Source organism: Stenella coeruleoalba (assembly GCF_951394435.1).
Source record: "Stenella coeruleoalba genome assembly, chromosome: X".
NCBI lineage: Eukaryota > Metazoa > Chordata > Mammalia > Artiodactyla > Delphinidae > Stenella > Stenella coeruleoalba.
Window position 1 is genome coordinate 15498467 of NC_137152.1, and position 25281 is coordinate 15523747.

Here is a 25281-nt window from a genome sequence, read left to right on the forward strand (position 1 = left end):
GTAGAAATGGAAAAGTTGATTCTCAAATTCATATGGAACTGCAAGTGGCCCCAGATGGCCAAAACTGTGTTGAAAAAGAAGAACAAAGTTGGGGGAATCAGATTTCCTAATTTCAAAATGTACTATAAAGGTACAGTAGTCAAAACAGCGTGGTACTGGCATAAAGGTAAACATACAAGTCAATGGAATAGAATTTCAAGTCCAGAAACAAACCCTTACATTTATGATCAGTTGGTTCTGACAAAGGTGCCAAGAAAATTCAATGGGGAAGGAATAGTCTTTTTTTTTTTTTTTTGTGGTATGCGGGCCTCTCACTGCTGTGGCCTCTCCCGTTGCAGAGCACAGGCTCTGGACGCGCAGGTTCAGCGGCCATGGCTCACGGGCCCAGCCGCTCCGTGGCATGTGGGATCTTCCCGGACCGGGGCACGAACCCATGCCCCCTGCATCGGCAGGCAGACTCTCAACCACTGCACCACCAGGGAAGCCCAGGAATAGTCTTTTTAAGAAATGGTGCTGGGACACCTGGATAGCCACATGCAAAAGAAAGAAGCTGGACCCCTACCTCACACCAGACACAAAAATTACCTCAAAATGGGTCAGAGAAATAAATGTAAGAGCCAAAACTATAGAACTTTAAAAGGAAACATAAGAGTAAATTCTTCATGACCTTGGGTTAGGCTAAGAGTTCTTAAATACAACACCAAAAGCATGAGCCATAAAAGAAGTAATTGATAAAGTCTCTGATAAGAGCCTTGCTTCCAGAATACACAAAGAACTCTACAGCTCCACAGTAAGACTAAAAAATCCAACTAAAAATAAGCAAAAGACTTGAATAGACATTTCACCAAAAAAGACTAAGAATGGCTAATACGCATATGAGAAGATGCTCAACATCATTACCCACTAGGGAAATACAAAACGACAATAGGATACCACTCCATACTCACTAAAATTGATATAATAAAAAGACAGACAATACCAAGTATTGATGATGATGTGAAGAAGCCAGACCTCTCATTGCTGATGGAAATGTAAAATGGTACAGCCACCTTGAACATTATTTTCATAGTTTCTTACAAAGTCAAACATATATTTACTATATGATCCAGCAATTCCATTCCTAGGTATCTACCCAAGAGGAATGAAGACATATTTGCAACACAAAGACTTGTACTTGAATGTTTATAGCAACATTATGAATAATAACCAAAAAGTGGAGACAATCCAAATGTTCATCAACTGGGGAATATATAAATACAACGTGTAATATCCATACACTAGAGTACTTTTCAGCAATAAAAAAGAACTACTGATACTTGCTACATCATGGGTGAACCTCACAAACATCATGCTAAGTGAAAGAAAGTAGATGCAAAAGACCACATTATTGTATCCTTCCATTTCTATGAAAAGTCCTGAAAACGTAAATCTATAACACATAAAGCAAATTAGTGGTTTCTTGGGGCTGGGATGGGAACAGGCATTGTCTGGAAACAAGTATATTTTGGGGTGATGAAAATGCTCTAAAACTGGGTTGTAGTGATGGCTGCACAACTCTTAAAAATCACTGACTTGTGTGTACACAGGTGCATTTTACGGTATGTCAATTATACCTAAATAAAGAGTTTAAAAACCCCCCCTGGAACACGAGGCTATGAGCATCAGCTGAAAAAGAGGTGAGCACAAAAGGTGATACTGCATTGCCGAAGAACAGAAGGGCCGAGAAGGGCTGCAGGTCTGGTCCAGCCCAAAGCCTAGAGATTGGCTTCCCATACTTTACATCCCTGCAAAGCAACTGCTCCTAGAAATGGCAGCAAATGTAGCCATCTGTGATGGCTACTTTTGTGTGTCAACTTGACCGGCCACAGGGTGCCCAGATTAAACATTATTTCTGGGTGTGTCTGGGAGGGTGCCTCTGAATGAGATTAGCATCTGGGTCAGTGGGCTCAGTCAAGTAGACCGCCCTCCCCACTGTGGGTGGGCACCACCCAACCCACCGAGGCCTGACCAGGACACAAGCCAGAGGAAGGAGGAATTTGCCCTCTTTCTCTTGCCTAACTGCTTGATCTGGGACACCTCATCTCATCTTCTCTGATCTATCTACACCATTGGCTCCCCTGGTTCTCAGGCCTTTGGACTTAAACCGAATTACACCACTGGCTTTCCTGGGTCTGCAGCCTGCGGATGGTAGACTGTTGGGCTTCTCAGCCTCCATAATTACATGAGGTAATTCCTCATAATAAATATCTCTATCTCCCTCTTTCTATATCTCCAATTGGCTCTGTTTCTCTAGAGCAGGGGTCCCCAACCCCTGGGCCGCGGACCGGTACCAGTCCATGGCCTGTTAGGAACCAGGCAGCCACGCAGGTGAGCGGCAGGCAAGCGAGTGAAGCTTCGTCTGCCGCTCCCCACCGCTCCCCATCGCTCGCATTACTGCCTGAACCATTACTCACATTACCACCTGAACCACCACCCCTGCCCCGGTCTGTGGAAAAACTGTCTTCCACGAAACCGGTCCCTGGTGCCAAAAAGGTTGGGGAACTGCTACTCTATAGAACCCTGGCTAATACACTATCCCTCTACCAAATGAAGCCGAGTTCCATTCATTTTACTGCCGAGGGCACTGAGGACTGGGGTGGGGGATGGAATGACTGCCTGAAGTTACTAAGAGACAGAGCCGGGACTACACCCTGTGCCTCTCAGCCTCAGGCCCAATCTCCTTTGACTGGATTCCTGTCTCCAAGAAGGAGGTAATTTAAGAAATCAAGATCTAGAAAGAACAGGAAAGAGCCCATAAGTGGGCAGTATTAGCATGTAAATGGGACAAAATGAAGTGACAAATCTTCCCATTTCTTTTCCCAAGAAAACCACCTTGATGCCTTATTTTCAGGTCTGCTTATTAAACCCACACTCCAGTGGTAATGACATAAACTGTGTTTGTTTTCTTCCTAGAATTTCATCCTCGGGCTTGAGGGAGGAGAGTCAAGGCTTCCACCTCCAACAGGGAGCCCTGCCTGGGTCCTGGAGAAGCCTGGACCCCCGCGGCTGCAGGATGGGACCTTCTGTGGAGGAGGGGCGTCACGCCACGCTCCGGCTCCCCTGCGGAGGGCGCCTTTGGGAGACCTCTACCTCCTGGGCCCTTTTCTCCCTCTCCCTCTGGGAACTCCAACTGGAAAGAGGCAAGAGGCTCTGCCCTTCTAGAAGGGTCAGTGGCTGAGGGCCAAAGGAAAGGGAAGAAAGAACTGTCCTTAGTCTAGGTCACAATTTCTCGGAGGATGGGCAGTTTTTTTGGGGGGGGGGGCATTCAAAGGTACAGGATAACCGTGGCACTATTTCCAAGGACATGATCTTATTTGAATGTTTTTAGGGTGGGGGAGGGTTTCATGATACAAGTCAAACCAAAACGGTGTTATCACTATGTCACTGCAGGAACTTTTAAGTCAAATCAGGAGACTCAAGAACATAAATGGAAAGAAGTGGAATTCCATCCGCTTCTTTTCAGCTCGTGGCAGGGAACTCTGGGCTAGGCTCCAAACTTAACTCCGGTATAAGTTCATGTCTCTTTGTTGTGAGGAAAACTTTGGTGGGAAGTATGGAGGCACTGGCTCCAGCAGAAAGAACCCTGGTGGTCCATAGGAACACCGACCCAGCTCAGAAGACAGCCGGGTGGTTGCAGGCTCAAAGTCCTAGTGTGTAACGAAGAAAAAGTACACCTGCCTGACCTTGCCCTCTGCCCTGCACCCTGGGCAGCTGAGTGGGGCTGATCCAGCTGGCAGCTTGAGGGGTAGGGGTTTCTAGGCGCCCCCCTTAGAAACACAACCAACAGGTACAATTAGACCTCACTTGGCTGTCTGTGGGATTTTCAGGCAAGCATTTTATATGCTTACATTCACAAAGTTAAAGATCTGAAAATACAATACTTACTGTGTTTTTTTGAGTTACTATATCCTGAAAAGAAAAGATAGGATCAATATAGCTTTTTTCCAAAACAGTTAATTTCCATAAGCACTAGTAAGCACTCTGTCCCCATGCCATCAACTGGCACCCATTTTAGAGCAAGAGTTAATCATTGGAAACCTCCCCCTGTAAAAAGCTTCAAAAAGAATGGGTCTCTAAGAAATGTAAAATTCATGTTCTAAGGAAAATTTATCATGATTGGTTAGCTTTGGAATTCCTGGGGGACATATATGGTTATAAGGATTTTCCCATAGCAATGGCAATGCTTCTGTCCAAAGATATTTTGAGATTCAAGTTCAGGGCTCTGAATGCCCTGCACCTCACCTTCTCAGTGACAGCAGTGAAGCGCATGGGCAGCCCATGGTAACGTTGGGCCTGGAGCCATTTCTTGAGTCATCAGTGTGAAGGCTGCAGGCCACATCCCGCCCAAGTCAGTCTTCCTACAGAAGGGGTGTTGCTGATAGGATTCCTGACACCTCACTATAGGTATTATGTTTATATATATTCACTATAGGAATTTTCAAACTCAAACTCAATGACAACAATTTTAGTCGGTTAACTTAGCATAATGGTTATGCAGCCCTTGACTGTATCATTTATGCGCTGCAAGCCATTTGCTGAAAAAAGAAAACATAATTAAACAGCTGTCCCCGTAAAATGTGTTTTACGTGTTCTGAGATTTCTATTTTCTGACAAGTGCAGATCGCTTCTTCTGGTGTCAGATATAACTGAGTACCCATTTCTGTTTTAGGAAGTATTCTTCCATATCATTAAAAATTAAAACTTATCTAGGTCATGGGACTTTCCAGAGGAGTTCACTAACGCACAAATGAGAAAAGAAATTTATTGAATTGGGAAAAAATACATTCTAGTTTCATGTTTCTCATCAAAATACAGCTTAATAATCTACCCTTTCACATCTTCTAATTCTAAATATTTCTAAGCATAACCACTTTAGTGAATATCAGTAAAAGAAAAAAATCTAAATATCTAAAGTAATTTAGATTGGTTTATAGCCTTTTGGGAAACTATTTTACAACGTAAAGTATAATAGCAAAACAGTTTCTTCTTCCACTGTCACACGAATGACTCTTAAAATACAGCACTGTGCTAGGATGAGAGAGGACACACCTATATAAGGTGTATGTGATATATTAACACATAAAGGTTACACATCTGAGATAGGTAGTATTTCTACCAGGAAATAATCCCCAATTGTTACAGAACCCAGAAACATCTGGTTAATATCAGACCTTGAGAAACACAAACAAAAACGTCCAATTTGCCATCACAAAATTGTGTCATTTATATACTAGTGACTTTTAATGCTAAGGCAGCTGAACATTTAGAAATGACGTCCATGAAAGCTAACTCTGAACCACTGGTTCTCACCTCTGGCTGCACATTTGGGAGGTTAAAAAAAATCCCCTAGAGATTGTGACATAATTGATCTTGGTGTGGCCTGAGTACTGGGATATTTACAAACCCCCCAAATGATTCTAAAGTGCAGTCAAGGTTGAGTAACACTGCTGTAAACAAACTAATCTTTTATTCCTGAAATGATTTAACATAGACCAGGATTTCCTGACTAATGTTAAGATATTAAGCAATATTAATATTAGCTAAATTTTGTAACAACTCACATCTGACCTTCACATTTTACAAACATGAGCATTTTAAAAAGTACTGTTATCCAAAAAAGCTCGTATCAAATTTGCAAAATACATTTAAAAATTCTCAATAAGTACTGAGCTGTGTATGAACACACAAGTTTTCAGTTTTGCTTGGCTTTAAACTGGGGAGAAAAAATGACAGATTAAATACTGATTACATTTGTGCTAAACGTTTCTACCCATGTTGGTAACTGTTAAGCATCTTCCTATTATTATCCAAGTTGAGATTTTTTTTTTTAATGTGCAGGTTTGGATCAAATTGCCCAATAGAGGATTCAAAGTGCTGTGTTTGCTTCAACAGAAACTAACAGGAGTTTTTGCCTTCACCTCCCCACTGAGCTTAGAAATATTCAAGTTGCCTGCAAACGCACATCTCTAGCACATACGCTCACACAGAAGCCGGGAAGTCACCTGTGTGAGCTAGAACCTGGGGGTGGGAAGGAGGGAACTGCACAAGCAAATCTTTCTTGTTTTTCTCCAACCTCCTCTCCTACATGTACATTTCAAATGAACACACAATACTGCTTTCCCAAAACAAAGTATTCAGGAGAAGGTGAACAATACTCTTTACCTTCAATGAAAGAGCAGTGTCAGCATCGGTGTCGTGGTACAGGATCACATTATTGGCCATGTCAAAGCTTTCACGGACTCCAAGATGGTAGAAGAGGGAAGGCTGTCCGGAGACATCGCTCATGTCCACCACGGCAACATCTTAGATGAACAAGGAGGGGACAAGGTCGGGGGAGAGAGAGGTCATCTACTTAATCTACTTTGTGATGATCGCCAACGGGGAGCTGCTGCAATTTGTATTTCTATCATCAGCCTTTCAGGTAAAGCAGAAGTAAGGAATGATTTGATTAAAATTACCCCCACGAACTGCAGAAGAAAAGCTGAACAGGAATAAAAACTAAAAACCAAAAAACTCTTCCTTCTTCAAAGTGCTGAGAACCTAGTCTCACTTAAAAATTGCTGGTGGATTTGTTTTAAATGTTATTTTTATTAGGAAATTTATCTTATCCAAAGAATGTATTTAGCTTATATATAAAGTATTAAGTATAATGAAATAAAAAACCATGCACCCACCATGCAGCCCAAGACACAAAGCGCTATCTGTACTGTCAGAGCTCCATACGCCTCCTCGTAATCACATCTCTCCCTCCTGCCCAGAGAACACCTCCATCCTGATCTCTGCATTTATCAGTTCCCTGCATATATCTGTATATGCATATTATATATTATTATAATTATGAATTCCTAAACAGCATATTGTTTAGTTTTGTATGTCTCTGAACTTTATATAAATAGTATCATACTATATATATTCTCTGACTTGCTGGGTTTTGGTGTGAAACAACCAACTTGTATGTCTAGCTCTAAGTTCATGCATTTTCACTTCAGCACATGACTTCTTCTTTTCCTATTTCAAACTGTTGTAATGAACATTCCCACACCACGCTCCTGGTTCATATGTCACCATCAACTGGACGGCACAGATCACATGCCCGTGGAGTTGTGTCCTAGAGAGACTTTAATCAAAGAGGGGTGGGATAGGGAGGGTGGGAGGGAGGGAGACGCAAGAGGGAAGAGATATGCGAACATACGGATATGTATAACTGAGTCACTTTGTTATAAAGCAGAAACTAACACACCATTGTAAAGCAATTATACTCCAATGAAGATGTAAAAAACAAAACAAAACAGAGGGGCAACACAGAACATCAATAAAGAACAAACTTAAATTTGCCTAGTAGCATTGGACACCATTTCAAGTCTAGTTATTTTCAAGAGAGTATCAGAGCTCCAAGTTTGACTGGACTTTGTCCACGATGTACAGCAGAAATTTGGGGAAATAGTGCCCAAACTTATGCTTGTGCTGCTCTGACCTCACAGGAAGTTACTGAAAATCCCAATGAAACAGAACAGAGGCGAGGTGAATAGGGACGTGAAGAAACAAAAAGGCAGAGAGATGCTACCTCGGCACCAGGCACCACTGGGAGACCTGAGACCGAGCCCTGGCAAGTCCTGGGTGGGCCTTTTTATTCCCTAATTTATGGGTTGTCTGCTCCACGCCAGGCACTGTGCTTGGTGCCAGGGACAGAAGTGTGAACAAGGCATAATCCCTTTCCTCAAAACCATGCTTGATACAATGGAGGCGACGGGAAGGAAGCAGTGCTTAGAATCAGGGTAAGGAAAGCTAAGATGAGGGGAACAGTGACAGAGGCACCCCTGGGGGGGGGCACCGAACCCACACTCGGCTGGAGGGCAGTCAGGGAAGGCTGAAAGCATGTGACCTGTCTGGAGCCTGAGCTGAGGGTCCATGTGAGGCAGGAAAACTGGGGAGAGGATGGGCAGATGGAAAGGGAGGGAAAAAGCATTGTAGGAAGAGAAGGCAGCAAGTGCAAGCCAGCGGTCAGGGGCGTGTACATGTTGGGGCCACTGCAAATCATTTCACAGGACCAGGACACCTAAGAAGATGAACCTGGAAGGGTTAGTAGGTGCCAGACAGGTGAAGGCGTCTGAAGGCCATGTTAGGGGGGCTGGACACTAGCTTGAGACAATGGGAAACCTATGGAAGGGTGTGGGGTTTCTTTTGGTTTTTTTATTTTCATTATGGAAAATTACAAACATATATGTAAAAGTAAACAGAATAGTATAATGGAACCCCTGTAGCCTCCACTTCCCTCAACAATTATCAACTCAGCCAGCCTTGTTTCATCTCTACTGCCAACCACACCATCCCCTTCAATATAATTTTGAGACAAATCCCCGGTATCCTATAATTTCATCTCCAAATACTTCAGTATGTTTCGTTAAAAGAACTCAAAGAAAAAAAAAAACAAATAACCATAGCATCAACGTCTCATCATTATTTAAAAAAAAATAATCATGAAGGGCTTAAACAGCAGACTATCATATCCAAATTCACCCTTTAGAGGTTATTGCTCAAGAAAGGACAAATGTATATACTGAGAAAATGCTTTTTACAACCCAGCCTGGTAAATTTATCTCAAATGGATACCTGGTCCCCAGAGACATCTGCTCAGCTTCGAAACCACACTGCAGCTGAATAAATGAGACTTTCTGCCCACATGAGTTTTCCCTGGACTCTATTACCTTCTCAAATGAAAAAGAATGTGTTTCCTACTGATGTTATTAGGAAATGGCAACACAGATGCTAATTCCAAGGCCGTGGGGACTTCTATAATTAGTTAACAAAGGACAGGAAGCAAATGGAGGAAGACAAAGGAGAGTGGTGGGAAGGGGCAGAGCAGGGATGAAGGACCGCAGCCCCCAATCATACAGACCATTTTCACAGGAAACCTGCAACTTGGTGGAGTAGCTTGTAGCCAAGTAGATTAAATTTTAATCTGGTGACATGAGTTCCTGCTTTCCTCTGCCCTCGCAATGTTCTGTGCTGAGACCTGTACGCTCGCCTCACCACGTCCGCTAAGGAGCCCCTCCGTGGCTCCACCAAGGGTCGGGATGGAGATTTTTCTTGGTGCCTCATTAAAACAGGACAGACTGAAGCAAGATGGCTACTGAGTGACTCAGGGGGAAATGCTGGACGCGTGCTGGATTCCAGCCCTGAGGAGGACAGCACAGGACTTTATCACGCTACCTCAGAAAGGAAATCCTATTCAAAAGGCATGGTTGGGCAAAGCTTTGGCACAGTGACCTGCTACGGAAAAAAGGGCAGAAACAAAGACATGTTTGCTGGAAAATGGGCAAGATAGTTTCACGTCATCTTACTTAATCTTTGCAACAACACTCTGAGTGCTCCCCAATCCCGGAGCGCGCAAGGGCCACTGTGCCTGCACGCCCAGACCAGGGGGATGATGGCCAGCACACGCTGAGGGAAGAGGCAGCAAGCATCCAAGCTAGTAACAGCCACTCAGTTCCGGAAAGAGGGTGGAGGAGCCCGACTTGAGCTCGTCTTCTCTCACAACACCACCAAAACCACAAGTAACTGCTGAACAGCCATTGACAAAAAAGACTGGAAGCTACCAAAAAAGACTTTTTACACTCAAAGACAAAAAAGAAGCCACAGTGAGATGGTAGGAGGGCGCTTTCGGAAAATAATCAAATCCCATACCCACCAGATGGACAACCCACAAACTGGAAGATAATTATATCGCAGAGGTCCTCCCATAAGAGTGAGAGTCCTGAGCCTCTGAGTGAGGTCTCAGAGACCTCTGGGACAACACTAAATGCACCAACATTTGCATCATAGGTGTCCCAGAAGGAATAGAGAGAAAGGGCCTGAGAAAATATATGAAGAGATTATAGCCGAAAACTTCCCTAACATGAGAAAGAAAACATTCAACTTAAGTCCAGGAAGTGGAGAGAGTCCCATACAAGACAAACCAAGGAGGAACACACCAACACACATATTAATCAAACTGACAAAAATTAAAGACAAAGAAAAAATATTAAAAGCATGAAGGGAAAAGTGGGCTTCCCTGGTGGCGCAGTGGTTGAGAGTCTGCCTGCCGATGCAGGGGACATAGGTTCGTGCCTCGGTCTGGGAAGATCCCACATGCCATGGAGCGGCTAAGCCCATGAGCCATGGCCGCTGAGCCTGCGCGTCCGGAGCCTGTGCTCCACAACTGGAGAGGCCACAACAGTGAGAGGCCCGTGTACAGCAAAAAAAAAAAAAAAAAAAAAAAAAAAAAAAAAGAAGAAGAAGGAAAAAGTGACAAGTAACATACAAGGGAATCCCCATAAGGGTATCAGCTGATTTTTAAGCAGAAACTCTGCAGGCCAGAAGGGAATGGCACGATATATTTAAAGTGATGAAAGGGGAAAACCTACAACCAAGAATATTCTACCCAGCAAGGCTCTCATTCAGATTCAACGGACAAATCAAAAGTTTTACAGACAAGCAAAAGCTAACAGAATTCAGCACCACCAAACCAGCTTTACAACAAATTCTAAAGGAACTTCTCTAGGTGGAAAAAAAAAAAAAAGGCCAAAACGAGAATCAAGAAAATTACAAAGGGGCTTCCCTGGTGGCACAGTGGTTGAGAGTTCGCCTGCCAAAGCAGGGGACACGGGTTCGTGCCCCGGTCCGGGAGGATCCCGCGTGCAGCGGAGCGGCTGGGCCCGTGAGCCATGGCCGCTGGGCCTGTGACTCCGGAGCCTGTGCTCTGCAACGGGAGAGGCCACGACAGTGAGAGGCCTGCATACCGCAAAAAAAAAAAAAAGAAAATTACAAATGGTAAAGCTCACCAATAAAGGCAAACATAAAGTAAAGGTAGGAAATCATCCCCACACAAATATGATATCAAAACCAGCAATCATAAGAAGAGGAGAGTACAAATGCAGGATATTGGAAGTGCACTTGAAATTAAGAGACCAGCAACTTAAAACGATCTTGTACATATACACACTGCTATATCAAAACCTCATGGGAGGGACTTCCCTGGTGGTCCAGTTGGTAAGACTCCGCACTCCCAATGCAGGGGGCCAGGCCTCGATCCCTGGTCAGGGAACTAGATCCCACAGGCATGATGCAACGAAGAGTCCACATACCGCAACTAAAGACCCTGCATGCCACAAATAAGACTTGGTGCAGCCTAAATAAATAAATAAATATTAAAAAAAAAAAACCTCAGGGGAACCACAAACCAAAAATCTACAATAGGTACACATACAAAAAAGAAAAAGCAATCTAAACACAACACTAAAGACAGACATCAAATCACAAGAGAACAAAAGACGAAGGGAAGAAAAAAAAGACCTTGAAAAACAAATCCAAAACAATGAACAAAATGGCAGTAAGAACATTCCTATTGATAATTACCTTAACCGTAAATGGATTAAATGCTCCAACCAAAAGACACAGACTGGCTGAATGGATACAAAAACAAGACCCGTATATATGCTGTCTACAAGAGATCCACTTCAGATCTAGGGACACATACAGACTGAAACTGAGGGGACGGAAAAAGGTATTCCACGCAAATGGAAATCAAAAGAAAGCTGGAGTAGCAATACTCATATCAGATGAAATAGACTTTAAAATAAAGAATGCTACAAGAGACAAAGAAAGACACTAAACAATGATCAAGGGATCAATCCAGGAAGATAACAACTGTAAATATATATGCACCCAACACAGGAGTACCTCAATATGTAAGGCAAATGCTAACAGCCATAAAGGAGAAACCAACAGTAACACAATGGTGGGGGACTTTAACACCTCACTTTCATCAATGGACAGATCATCCAGACAGAAAATCAACAAGGAAGCACAGGCCTTAAATGATATGTTAGACCAGATGGATTTAATTGATATTTATAGAGCATTCCATCCAAAAGCAGGAGTATACACTTTTTTCTCAAGTACACATGGAATATTCTCCAGGACAGATCACATGCTGGGCCACAAATCAAGCCTCAGTAAATTTAAGGAAACAGAAATCATATCAAGTATCTTTTCCGAGCACAATGCTTTGAAATTAGAAATCAATTACAGGACAAAAACTGTAAAAATACAACACATGGAGGCTAAACAATATGCCACTAAACAACCAATGGATCACTGAACAAAGAGGAATTCGAAAACTACCTAGAGACAAATGACAACGAGAACACAACAGTCCAAAACCTATGGGATGCAGCAAAAGCAGTTCTAAGAGGGAAGTTTACAGCGATACAAGGCCTACCTTAGGAAACAAGAAAAATCTCAAATAAACGACCTAACCTTACACATAAAGCAACTAAAGAAAGAAGAAAAAACAAAACCCAAAGTTAGTAGAAGGAAAGAAATCATAAAGATCAGAGCAGAAATAAATGAAATAGAGATGAAGAAAACAATAGAAAAGATCAATGAAACTAAAATGTGGTTCTTTGAGAAGACAAACAAAATTGACAAACCTTTAGCCAGACTCATCAAGAAAAAAAGAGAACTCAAATCAATAAAATTAGAAATGAAAAAGGAAAAGTTACAACTGACACCACAGAAATACAAAGGATCATAAGAGACTACTACAAACAACTATATGCCAATAAAATGGGTAACCTAGAAGAAACTGACAAATTCCTAGAAAGATACAACCTTCCAAGACTGAACCAGGAAGAAACAGAAAATATGAACAGACCAATCACAAGTACTGAAATTTAAACAGTGATTTAAAAGCTTCCAAAACGGACTTCCCTGGTGGTCCAGTGGTATAGAATCCTCCTTCCAATGCAGGGCACGGGGATTTGATCCCTGGTTGGGGAACTAAGATCCCACATGCCGCAGGGCTACTAAGCCTGGGCACCACAACTACTGAGCTAGCGCGCCTCAACAACACACCCCACGTGCTGCAAACTACAACAGCCCACGCGCCCTGCAGCCCGCGTGCCACAACTAGAGAGAGAAAACCTGCACTCCACAACTAGAGAGAAGCCCGCACGCCACAATGAAGAGCACACACCACAACGAAAGATCCCGTATGCCTCAACTAAGACCCGACGCAGCCAAACACAATAAAGAAAATAAAACAAAAAAAATAAAAGCTTCCAACAAGCGAAAGTCCAAGACCAGATGGCGTCACAGGTGAATTCTATCAAACATTTAGAGAAGAATTAACAGCTATCCTTGCGAAACTCTTCCAAAAAACTGCAGAGAAAGGAACTCTGCTCATTCTATGAGGCAACCATCACCTGGATACCAAAACCAGACAAAGATACCACAAGAAAAAAAAATTACAGGCCAATATCACTGATGAACACAGATGCAGAAATACTCAACAAAATACTACCAAACCGAATCCAACAATACATTAAAAGGATCATACACTATGACCAAGTGGGATTAATCCCAGGGATGCAAGGATTCCTCAATATCCTCAAATCAATCAGTGTGATACACCACATTAACAAACTGAAGAATATACGGCTTCAAGATGGCAGAAGAGTAAGACGCGGAGATCACTGTCCTCCCCACAAATACATCAGAAATACATCTACGTGTGGAACAACTACTACAGAACACCTACTGAACACTGGCAGAAGACCTCAGACCTCCCAAAAGGCAAGAAACTCCCCACGTACCTGAGTAGGGCAAAAGAAAAAACAGAGAAAAAAGAATAGGGATGGGACCTGCACCAGTGGGAGGGAGCTGTGAAGGAGGAAAAGTTTCCACGCACTAGGAAGGCCCTTCGCGGCCGGTAACTGTGGGTGGCGGAGGGGGAAGTTTTGGAGCCACGGAGGAGAGCACAGCAACAGGGGTGCAGGGGGCAAAACAGGGAGACTCCCGCACAGAGGATCGGTGCCGACCGGCACTCACCAGCCCTGCTCACCCGCTGGGGTGGGCAGGGAGCTGAGCCTCGGGCTTCGCAGGTCGGATCCCAGGGAGAGGACTGAGGTTGGCGGCGTGGACACAGCCTGAAGGGGGCTAGTGCGCCACAGCTAGCCGGGAGGGAGTCCGGGAAAAAGTCTGGAGCTGCCGAAGAGGCAAGAGACTTTTTCTTGACTCTGTTTCCTGGTGCGCGAGGAGAGGGGATTCAGAGCACAGCTTAAAGGAGCTCCAGAGATGGGCGCAAGCCGCGGCTATGAGCACCGACCCCAGAGACGGGCATGAGACGCCAAGGCTGCTGCTGCCGCCACCAAGAAGCCTGTGTGCGAGCACAGGTCACTCTCCACACCTCCCCTCCCGGGAGCCTGTGCAGCCCGCCACTGCCAGGGTCCCGTGATCCAGGGACAACTCCCCGGGGAGAACGCACAGCGCGCCTCAGGCTGGTGCAACATCACGTCGGCCTCTGCCGCCGCAGGCTCGCCCCGCACTACGTGCCCCTCCCTCCCACCGGCCTGAGTGAGCCAGAGCCCCCAAACCGTTAACCCCGTCCTGTCTGAACAAAGAACAGATGCCCTCAGGTGACCTACATGCAGAGGCGGGGCCAAACCCAAAGCTGAACCCTGGGAGCTGTGTGAACAAAGAAGAGAAAGGGAAATCTCTCCCAGCAGCCTCAGGAGCAGCGGATTAAATCTCCACAATCAACTTGATGTACCTGCATCTGTGGAATACCTGAATAGACAACGAATCATCCCAAATTCAAGAGGTGGACTTTGGGAGCAACGATACATATATATTTTTCCCTTTTTCTCTTTTTGTGAGTGTGTATATGTATGCTTCTGTGTGTGATTTTGTCTGTATAGCTTTGCTTTTACCATTTGTCGTAGGGTTCTGTCGGTCCATTTTTGTTTGTTTTTTAGTACAGTTTTTAGCACTTGTCCTCATTGGTGGATTTGTTTTTTGGTTTGGTTGCTCTCTTCTTTCTTTTTTTAATTACCTAAAATTTTTTTTTTACTATTTTTTATTTTAATAACTTTATTTTACTTTATTTTATTTTACTTTATTTTCTTCTTTCGTTCTTTCATTTTTTTCCTCCCTATTATTCTGAGCTGTGTGGAGAACAGGCTCTTGGTGCTCTAGCAAGGTGTCAAGGGCTGTGCCTCTGAGGTGGGAGAGCCAAGTTCAGGACACTGGTCCACAAAAGACCTCCCAGTTCCACGTAATATCAAATGGTGAAAATCTCTGAGAGATCTCCATCTCAACGCCAACACCCAGCTTCACTCAACGAACAGCAAGCTACAGTGCTGGACACCCTATGCCAAACAACTAGCAAGACAGGAACACAGCCCCATCCATTAGCAGAGAGGCTGCCTAAAATCATAATAAGGCCACAGGCACCCCAAAACACAACACCAGACGTGGACCTGCCCACCAGAAAGACAAGATCCAGCCTCACCCACCAGGACACAGGCACTAGTCCCCTCCACCAGAAAGCCTACACAACCCACTGAACCAACCTTAGCCACTGGGGGCAGACACCAAAAACAATGGGAACTACGAACCTGCAGCCTGCGAAAAGGAGATCCCAAACACAGTAAGATAAAAAAATGAGAAGACAGAAACACACAGCAGATGAAGGAGCAATGCAAAAACCCACCAGACCTAACAAATGAAGAGGAAGTAGGCAGTCTACCTGAAGAAGAATTCAGAATAATGACCGTAAAGATGATCCAAAATCTTGGAAACAGAATAGAGAAAACACAAGAAACGTTTAACAAGGACCTAGAAGAACTAAAGAGCAAACAAACAGTGATGAACGACACAATAAATGAAATGAAAAATACTCTAGATGGGATCAATAGCAGAATAACTGAGGCAGAAGAACGGATAAGTGACCTGGAAGATAAAATAGTGGAAATAACTACTGCAGAGAAGAATAAAGAAAAAAGAATGAAAAGAATTGAGGACAGTCTCAGAGACATCTGGGACAACATTAAACACACCAAAATTCGAATTATAGGGGTTCCAGAAGAAGAGAAAAAGGGACTGAGAAAATATTTGAAGAGATTATAGTTGAAAACTTCCCTAATATGGGAAAGGAAATAGTTTATCATAGTCCAGGAAGCACAGAGAGTCCCATACAGGATAAATCCAAGGAGAAACACGCCAAGACACATATTAATCAAACTATCAAAAATTAAATACAAAGAAAAAATATTAAAAGCAGCAAGGGAAAAATAACACACAAGGGAATCCCCATAAGATTAACAGCTGATCTTTCAGCAGAAACTCTGCAAGCCTGAAGGGAGTGGCAGGACATATTTAAAGTGATGAAGGAGAAAAACCTACAACCAAGATTACTCTACCCAGCAAGGTTCTCATTCACATTTGACCTTTACAGACAAGCAAAATCTAAGAGAATTCAGCACCACCAAACCGGCTTTACAACAAATGCTAAAGGAACTTCTCTAGGCAGGAAACACAAGAGAAGGAAAAGACCTACAATACCAAACCCAAAACAATTAAGAAAATGGGAATAGGAACATACATATCAATAATTACCCTAAATGTAAATGAATTAAATGCTCCAACCAAAAGACACAGACTGGCTGAATGGATACAAAAACAAGACCCATGTATATGCTATCTACAAGAGACCCACTTCAGACCTAGGGACACATACAGACTGAAAGTGAGGGGATGGAAAAAGATATTCCATGCAAATGGAAACCAAAAGAAAGCTGGAGTAGCAATTCTCCTATCAGACAAAATAGACTTTAAAACAAAGACTATTACAAGAGACAGGATGGACATTACATAATGATTAAGGGATCAATCCAAGAAGAAGATATAACAATTGTAAATTTTGATGCACCCAACATAGGAGCACCTCAATACATAAGGTAAATGCTAATAGCCATAAAAGGGGATACTGACAGGAACACAAACACAGTAATGGACTTTAACACCCCACTTTCACCAATGGACAGACCATCCAAAATGGAGTAAATAAGGAAACACAAGCTTTAAATGATACATTAAACAAGATGGACTTAATTGATATTTATAGGACATTCCATCCAAAAACAACAGAATACACATTCTTCAAAAGTGCTCATGAAACAGTCTCCACGACAGATCATATTGTGGGTCAGATAATCAAGCCTTGGTAAATTTAAGAAAATTGAAATCGTATCAAGTATGTTTTCAGACCACAACGCTATGAGACTAGATATCAATTACAGGAAAACATCTGTAAAATATACAAACACATGGAGGCTAAACAATACACTACTTAATAACTAAGAGATCACTGAAGAAATCAAAGAGCGAATCAAAAAATACCTAGAAATGACAATGAAAACACGACGACCCAAAACCTATGGGATGCAGCAAAAGCAGTTCTAAGAGGGAAGTTTATAGCAATACAATCCTACCTTAAGAAACAAGAAACATCTCAAATAAACAACCTAACCTTACACCTAAAGCAATTAGAGAAAGAAGAACAAAAAAACCCCAAAGTCAGCAGAAGGAAAGAAATCATAAAGATCACATCAGAAATAAATGAAAAAGAAATGAAGGAAACGATAGCAAAGATCAGTAAAACTAAAAGCTGGTTCTTTGAGAAGATAAACAAAATTGATAAACCATTAGCTAGACTCAGCAAGAAAAAGGGAGAAGACTCACATCAATAGAATTAGAAATAAAAAAGGAGAAGTAACAACTGACACTGCAGAAATACAAAGGATCATGAGAGATTACTAGAAACAACTATATGCCAATGAAATGGACAACCTGGAAGAAATGGACAAATTCTTAGAAATGAACAAACTTCTGAGACTGAACCAGGAAGAAATAGAAAATATGAACAGACCAAACACAACCACTGAAATTGAAACTGTGATTAAAAATCTTCCAACAAACAAAAGCCTAGGACCAGATGGCTTCGCAGGCGAATTCTATCAAACATTTATAGAAGAGCTAACACCTATCCTCTCAAACTCTTCCAAAATGTAGCAGAGGGAGGAACACTCCCAGACTCCTTCTATGAGGCCACCATCACCCTCATACCAAAACCAAAGATGTCACAAAGAAAGAAAACTACAGGCCAATATCACCGATGAACATAGATGCAAAAATCCTCCACAAAATACTAGCAAACAGAATCCAACAGCACATTAAAAGGATCATACACCATGATCAAGTGGAGTTCATCACAGGGATGCAAGGATTCTTCAATATATGCAAATCAATCAATGTGATACACCATATTAACAAATAGAAGGAGAAAAACCATATGATCATCTCAAAAGGTGCAGAGAGAGCTTTTGACGAAATTCAACACCCATTTATGATAAAAACCCTCCAGAAAGTAGGCATAGAGGGAACTTACCTCAATATAATAAAGGCCATATATGACAAACCCACAGCCAACATCGTCCTCAATGGTGAAAAACTGCAACCATTTCCACTACGATCAGGAACAAGACAAGGTTGCCCACTCTCACCACTCTTATTCAACATAGTTTTGGAAGTTCCAGCCACAGCAATCAGAGAAGAAAAAGAAATAAAAGGAATCCAAATCGGAAAAGAAAAAGTAAAGCTGTCACTGCAGATGACATGATACTATACATAGAGAATCCTAAGGATGCTACCAGAAAACTACAAGAGCTGATCAATGAATTTGGTAAAGTAGCAGGATACAAAATTAATGCACAGAAATCTCTTGCATTCCTATACACTAATGATGAAAAATCTGAAAGCGAAATCAATAAAACACTCCCATTTACCATTGCAACAAAAAGAATAAAATATCTAGGTATAAACCTACCTAAGGAGACAAAAGACCTGTATACAGAAAATTATAAGACACCGATGAAAGAAATTAAAGATGATACAAATAGATGGAGAGATATACCATGTTCTTGGATTGGAAGAATCAACATTGTGAAAATGACTCTACTACCCAAAGCAATCTACAAATTCAATGCAATCCTTATCAAACTACCACTGGCATTTTTCACAGAACTAGAACAAAAAGTTTCACAATTTGTATGGAAACACAAAAGACCTCAAATAGCCAAAGCAATCTTGAGAAAGAAAAACGGAGCTGGAGGAATCATGCTCCCTGACTTCTGACTACGAAGCTACATTAATCAAGACAGTACGGTACTGGCACAAAAACAGAAAGATAGATCAATGGAACAGGATAGAAAGCCCAGAGATAAACCCACGCACATATGGTCAACTAATGTATGACAAACGAGGCAGGAACATACAATGGAGAAAAGACAATCTCTTCAATAAGTGGTGCTGGGAAAACTGGACAGCTACATGTAAAGGCATGAAATTAGAACATGCTCTAGCACCATACACAAAAATAAACAAAATGGATCAAAGACCTAAATGTACGGCTGGACACAATAAAACTCTTAGAGGAAAACAGAGGCAGAACACTCTCTGACATAAATCTAAGCAATATGTTTTTTGAACCACCTCCTAGAGTACTGAAAATAAAAACAAAAATAAACAAATGGGACCGAATTAAACTTAAAGGCTTCTGTACAGCAAAGGAAACCATATTCAAAATGAAAAGACAACCCACAGAATGGGAGAAAATATCTGCAAACAAAGCGACAGACAAGGGATTAATCTCCACAATATACAAACAGCTCATGCAGCTCTATGTCAAAAAAAAAAAAAAACCAATCAGAAAATGGGCAGAAGATCTAAATAGACATTTCTCCAAAGAAGATATACAGATGGCCAAAAATCACGTGTAAAGATGCTCAACATCACTGATTTTCAGAGAAATGCAAATCAAAACTACAATGAGATATATCACACCTCAGACTGGTCAGAGTGGCCATCATCAAAAGGTCTACAAACAATAAATGCTGGAGAGGGTGTGGAGAAAAGGGAACCCTCCTACATTGTTGGTAGGAATGTAAACTGGTAAAACCACTATGGAGAAGAGTATGGAGATTCCTTAAAAACCTAAAAATAGAACTACCATATGATCCAGCAATCCCACTCCTGGGCATATATCCGGAGAAAACCATAATTCAAAAAGATACACACACCCCAATGTTCACTGCAGCACTATTTACAATGGTCAAGACATGGAAGCAACCTAAATGTCCACTGACAGACGAATGGATAAAGAAGATGTGGTAGTGGGCTCCCCTGGTGGCACAATGGTTAAGAATCCACCTGCCAATGCAGAGGACAGGGGTTTGAGCCTTGGTCCTGGAAGATCCCACATGCCGCAGAGCAACTAAGCCCATGCACCACAACTACTGAGCCTGCACTCTAGAGCCCGTGTGCCACAACTACTGAAGCCCTCGTGCCTAGAGTCCGTGCTCCTCAACAAGAGAAGCCACCACAATGAGAAGCTCACGCACCTCAACAAAGAGTAGGCCCTGCTCGTTGCAACTAGAGAAAGCCCTTGCACAGCAACGAAGACCCAATGCAGCCAAAAATTAAAAAGATGTGGTACATATATACAATGGAATGTTACCGCGCCATGAAAAATAATGAAATAATGCCATTTGCAGCAACATGGATGGACCTAGAGATCATCATACTAAGTGAGGAAAGAGAAAGGCAAACAGCATATGGTATCACTCATATGTGGAATCTAATTTTTAAAAATGATACAAATGAACTTTTTTACAAAACAGAAACAGACTCACAGATCTTGAAATCAAACTTACGGTTACAAAAGGGGAAACATGGGGGAAATGATTAATTAAGAGATTGGGATTAACATATACATGCTACTATATCTATAAAACAGATAACCAACAAGGACCTACTGTATAGCACAGGAAACTCTACTCAATATTCTGTGATAACTGATGTGAGAAAAGAATCTGAAAAAGAATTGATATATGTATAACTGAATCACTTTGCTGTACACTTAAAATTAACACAACATTGTAAATCAACTATACTTCAATAAAATTTTTTAAAAAACAGGACAGATTGATATTGCCACTCAAAAAAAAAATTCCAAGTAACTCACGTTCAATTGTAAAAACACCTCAAACCCAAAGTTGATCTTTTTGCCCGACATGTGTCACTCGGGCCAACTGACTGAGTTTGCTTGCAGAATTTCTACCACAATATTTGACCAGCTTACTTTTAGAACTTTTAAGACACTAAGTTAGTAGATTATAAATGATAAATATGATAAAATGTCAGATTGGAATTTTTATTATATATGCAGAATTGAGGGTTTTTTTTCCCTAAAGGGACTATAAATTTCCTAAAAGCTTTAATCATCACAGCAGTCACTTGCTCTGCCATTTACAAAACACTTCCATAGACAGCTTGGTTGAATTTTAGAACCACCCTGTGAGGCAGGCAGCGTCGGTAACTGGCTCTACTTTGCAGGTGGGGAAATGAAGCAGAGAGAGTAACAGATTCGCCCAAGGTCACACAGCTAGGGCATGGCAGAGTCCTGTGCTGCCCAGGGCCCAGATGACACTTACTACTTATTGGACTCACTTTCTGAAATTGAGCCACCAAGGGGAGGGAAGGGCAAAACAGTTTATTTATCAATCTTAGGCAAACAGATCACAGAAAAAAAGGAAGAGGTCAAATTCAGATTTTCATTGACAAATGCACCCTGTGCTCTAATTACCTTCTAGTTCCCTCTGACGTAGGCCAGTCTCAGGGGAAAAGCCTGCATAAACTAAACCATCCTCCGTGACCGTGGACCCCACATACACCCTCTACCTATCTTGGCTGGACAAACCTTAAGAAGCGATATGCCATCAGGGACTGCAAAAAGCCAAGGTTCAAATCTATTCTTAGCAGGAAAGTATCTGAATTTAAAAGCAAAGTGTCCTTCAAACAAACAATTTAAGAATAAATTATAATGATCTCACTACATGTTTATATAAAACAAGAAAGACGGATGATGTATAGGATTTTAGTTCATTAAAAACTTTTGAACATTATTTTATTGAAATGTCTTAAAAGGAGTAAGTAAAACTTACTAAGTTTTACTTAGTAAGTAAAGTAAACTTTTACTTAGTAAGTAAGTAAACTTTCTACTGTGGTTTAAAAGTATCTGATTTCCGGGCTTCCCTGGTGGCGCAGTGGTTGGGAGTCCACCTGCCGATGCAGGGGACACGGGTCTGTGCCCCGGTCCGGGAAGATCCCACATGCCGCGGAGCGGCTGGGCCCGTGAGCCATGGCCGCTGAGCCGGCGCGCCGGAGCCTGTGCTCCGCAACGGGAGAGGCCACGACAGTGAGAGGCCCGCGTACCGCAAAAAAAAAAAAAAAAAGAAAAAAAGAAGTATCTGATTTCCAAAGCAAAGCATTCGTCAGTGAAACGATATGATGGCAAATGACTTACCATATAGTAATCCTGAGACTGTACTGGCTCATGCCGGTCCTTAAATATATTCCAGGTTATCTGTAAGCCTATCTTGCTCCCAGCGGAAAATAAGAAATAATGAATATAAGTAAGGTTGGCTGTGCCTAAATGAAAGCAACTAGATTTTAGAACAATTTTCCTGCTACAGACATTGTAAAAAAAAAAAAAAAAAATCTGATTGGATTTATGGCAACACTGGCCATCTAAAAGCCACCTAAAAACAACAGAGCCCAGATTTACTGGACAGGAGGCACCTCTAGTAACTCCTACCAGAATTTAGATCTTACTTCATCCACTGCTGCTCAATTCCAACATACTTGAGGGCAGGTCAATGGAAAGAATCTGTGAAGTGGAGGAGACAGCCTACGAATTCAGCGTCAGGAAGTCAACAAATCCTTACCAAGTGCCACGTGGGATGGGTACTAGTTGCTTGGAGTATTAAGTTTCAACTGGCAGTGGGGTTGGGGGAGAGTGGGGACGTCAGTAAACTATATCCTGTCCCCCATATTTTGCTTTCTAGTATCTTTTTTTGGTAAGAATGACCTAAAAATAAATCATTTTTATACTTTATAAGTACGATTGAGATATGTCCATTTACCAGTTTTTTCAAAAGAAAGATGCCATATATAAGCAAACTATGTTTACTCACAGAGGTGAATGGATTCACTGGGCTTAATTTCAGACCACTCACAGTGAAGTATCTGTGATATAAAGTATAGCATAATTTAAGCCACGTATATGTTGCTCTTCCACTAACAAGAGAAGAAAACTGTGTAGCATTATGCTGCAAACTGGGGTGCATTCATCACTTCAAACGGCAACAGTGTCGCCATCATCATCCGTGATGCCACACTTCACAGTTTCGCCTCCGGGCTCCCTGGGAGCCTCTGACTGTACTACCTCATACTTTCACCTTCGGCAGCTTCCTTCCACTCTTTTATAAAGGGAGCTGCTTTGACGTGACTCTCTTTGGCAAACTTTTTGCGACATATTTCTTAAAGGCTTTTCTAAGCAGCAGCTAATGACCTCCTCTTCCAAAAGTTCTGTGTCATACATCACCTTCAAGATGTGGGCAGCTTTAGAGAAGGAGAACTTGATGTACTGCTACTGCACGCTGTGATGAGGGTAATGCTGAGCTTTCCTGTTTATACTGGCAAAATTGTAGGAAATTTCTTAATTTGTTCCCTTAATCGTCTCATTAAAATGACCACCAGTCAACACAAGAGGACCCTTGGCTTTTACATCTACTTCAACGATACCCTCTTTCTTTTTAACAGAATCAACTGCTCCTTCAAGGTCATCACTAGGTGCCAGGCCTTTTGCTGAGTTTTCACCCATTCTGCGCTCTAAGCTTCCCAAGTGGTGTGCATCCCCACAGCCTGTGGAGGGCAACTGAGTTCATTTGGTGGTGGTGATGGTGGTGACTCGTTGCTAGATATGGGGCCATTTTTCTTTCTCTTTAAGCCTTCTAATTTCCTTTTTTCCCCCCATGTACCCATTTCCTTTTTCTTAGGTGGTTCTTGGAGAATGAATATGCAGCCCTTATGATCTGCATCAAGCATGCCTCACTAGCCACAGGCTTTACAAAAATTACTTAGCAAGAACAAGTATTTTGGATGCAAGGTTTTCATTCTCAGGACAGAGAACACGTTTTTTAATGAACCCACCCACCAAGTCTTGAAACTTTAGCCTTGTGAGATCCAACGACAATCCAATGGTCATTCTAAACATCAAAATGGTCTTTGCTCCCAGCTCACAACCAATTGTGAGGGATACACTGGAGGCCAATCAAGCACCTTTATCATGTCAACCATCTCCTTTTGTTCCATTTATTCTATTTCTTTTGCCCCCCAACCTTAACAGTCACACAGAGTATCAGGTATGGACAGAACTGGTCTGATACAATGCAGCTGGCATTGAGGCTATTTTTGCTTACTGGTAAGCTTGGTAAGATGCAGAGATATTTTATTATATTCTGGTTACTACTGCTGCGTGAAAAAATCACCTCAAAATTTAATGGTACAAGTTTGAGTTCTGGTTCCAAGTTAAGATGGAATAAATAACATCCCACCCTGTCTTCTCCATGAATGCAGCTATAAAAACTAGACAGAGTGGATGGAATAGCTATTTTAGGAGTGTGAAAAGTAAGTGGTAGCAAGCAGCCTGGAGAAGACGACTAGATTTCAGAGAACCACCAAATCGACAGCCAGTTCCACACTTTCCCCCAGTCTCCCCCAGCCTGGCCTAAAGGCAGTCTGAAACCCAGAACTGGGCGTTAGGTGCGGACACAGACAGCATCAGGAGAAACCCTCTAGAAAAAGGCAGGAAAGGGGCCTCCTAATGCTCAGAGAGAGTGAGGGAATTCTCTACGTCTTCCTCTTCCTTGTCCTCTTGTACCCCCAGGGCCCCTGCAATCCCGCAGTGGTGACAGCAGAGACAGTCAGTGGCAGAGCGGGCCCACAGATGCCTGGAACTCCGAGAGGGCAATCTTTTGCTCTAGTTGAAGGAGCTGTGGTCCCAAGGGTGGTAGCGGTGAATCTCCATTGCTTTTTGTTTCTCCTTCTGAAGGCCTGGCCTCAGACATGGGCCCAGTTGTGGGAAGTGTGAGGCCGAATGGAATAACTGGCCACAGGACTGAAAAGGCAGCCCCAGTTAACCAGAGAAATCACAAAGCTGAACAGCACTAAAAGGGCTTTGAAGTCAGAACTGACACCACAATTGAAACGGACCTTGGCAACTTGAAACAACTAGGCCGACTGCCTGCTAAAGCAAAAATATCAACAGACTCCATAGGATATAAACAAGGGCCAGAATCTCATAAAATAATATTCAAAATGCTCAGGATAGGCTCCTCAATTACTTGGCATTCAAAGACGCAGGAAAATGTCAACTCACATGAGAAAAGACAATGGGCAGACTCCAATGACAAGATGATCCAGACATGAGAATTATCTGACAATGACTTTAAAGCAGTTATT

At 42.3% G+C, this 25281-nt stretch overlaps 1 protein-coding gene across 1 annotated transcript in view; it reads right to left on the bottom strand.

The window, feature by feature from the left end:
- The window catches only part of MAP3K15 (mitogen-activated protein kinase kinase kinase 15), a 147966-nt gene that overhangs the window by 110162 nt on the left and 12523 nt on the right, over positions 1-25281 (bottom strand). Inside the window, 2 exon segments of the mRNA XM_079911706.1 lie at positions 3925-3948; positions 6202-6341. Coding sequence (XP_079767832.1) covers positions 3925-3948; positions 6202-6341 — 164 coding nt within the window.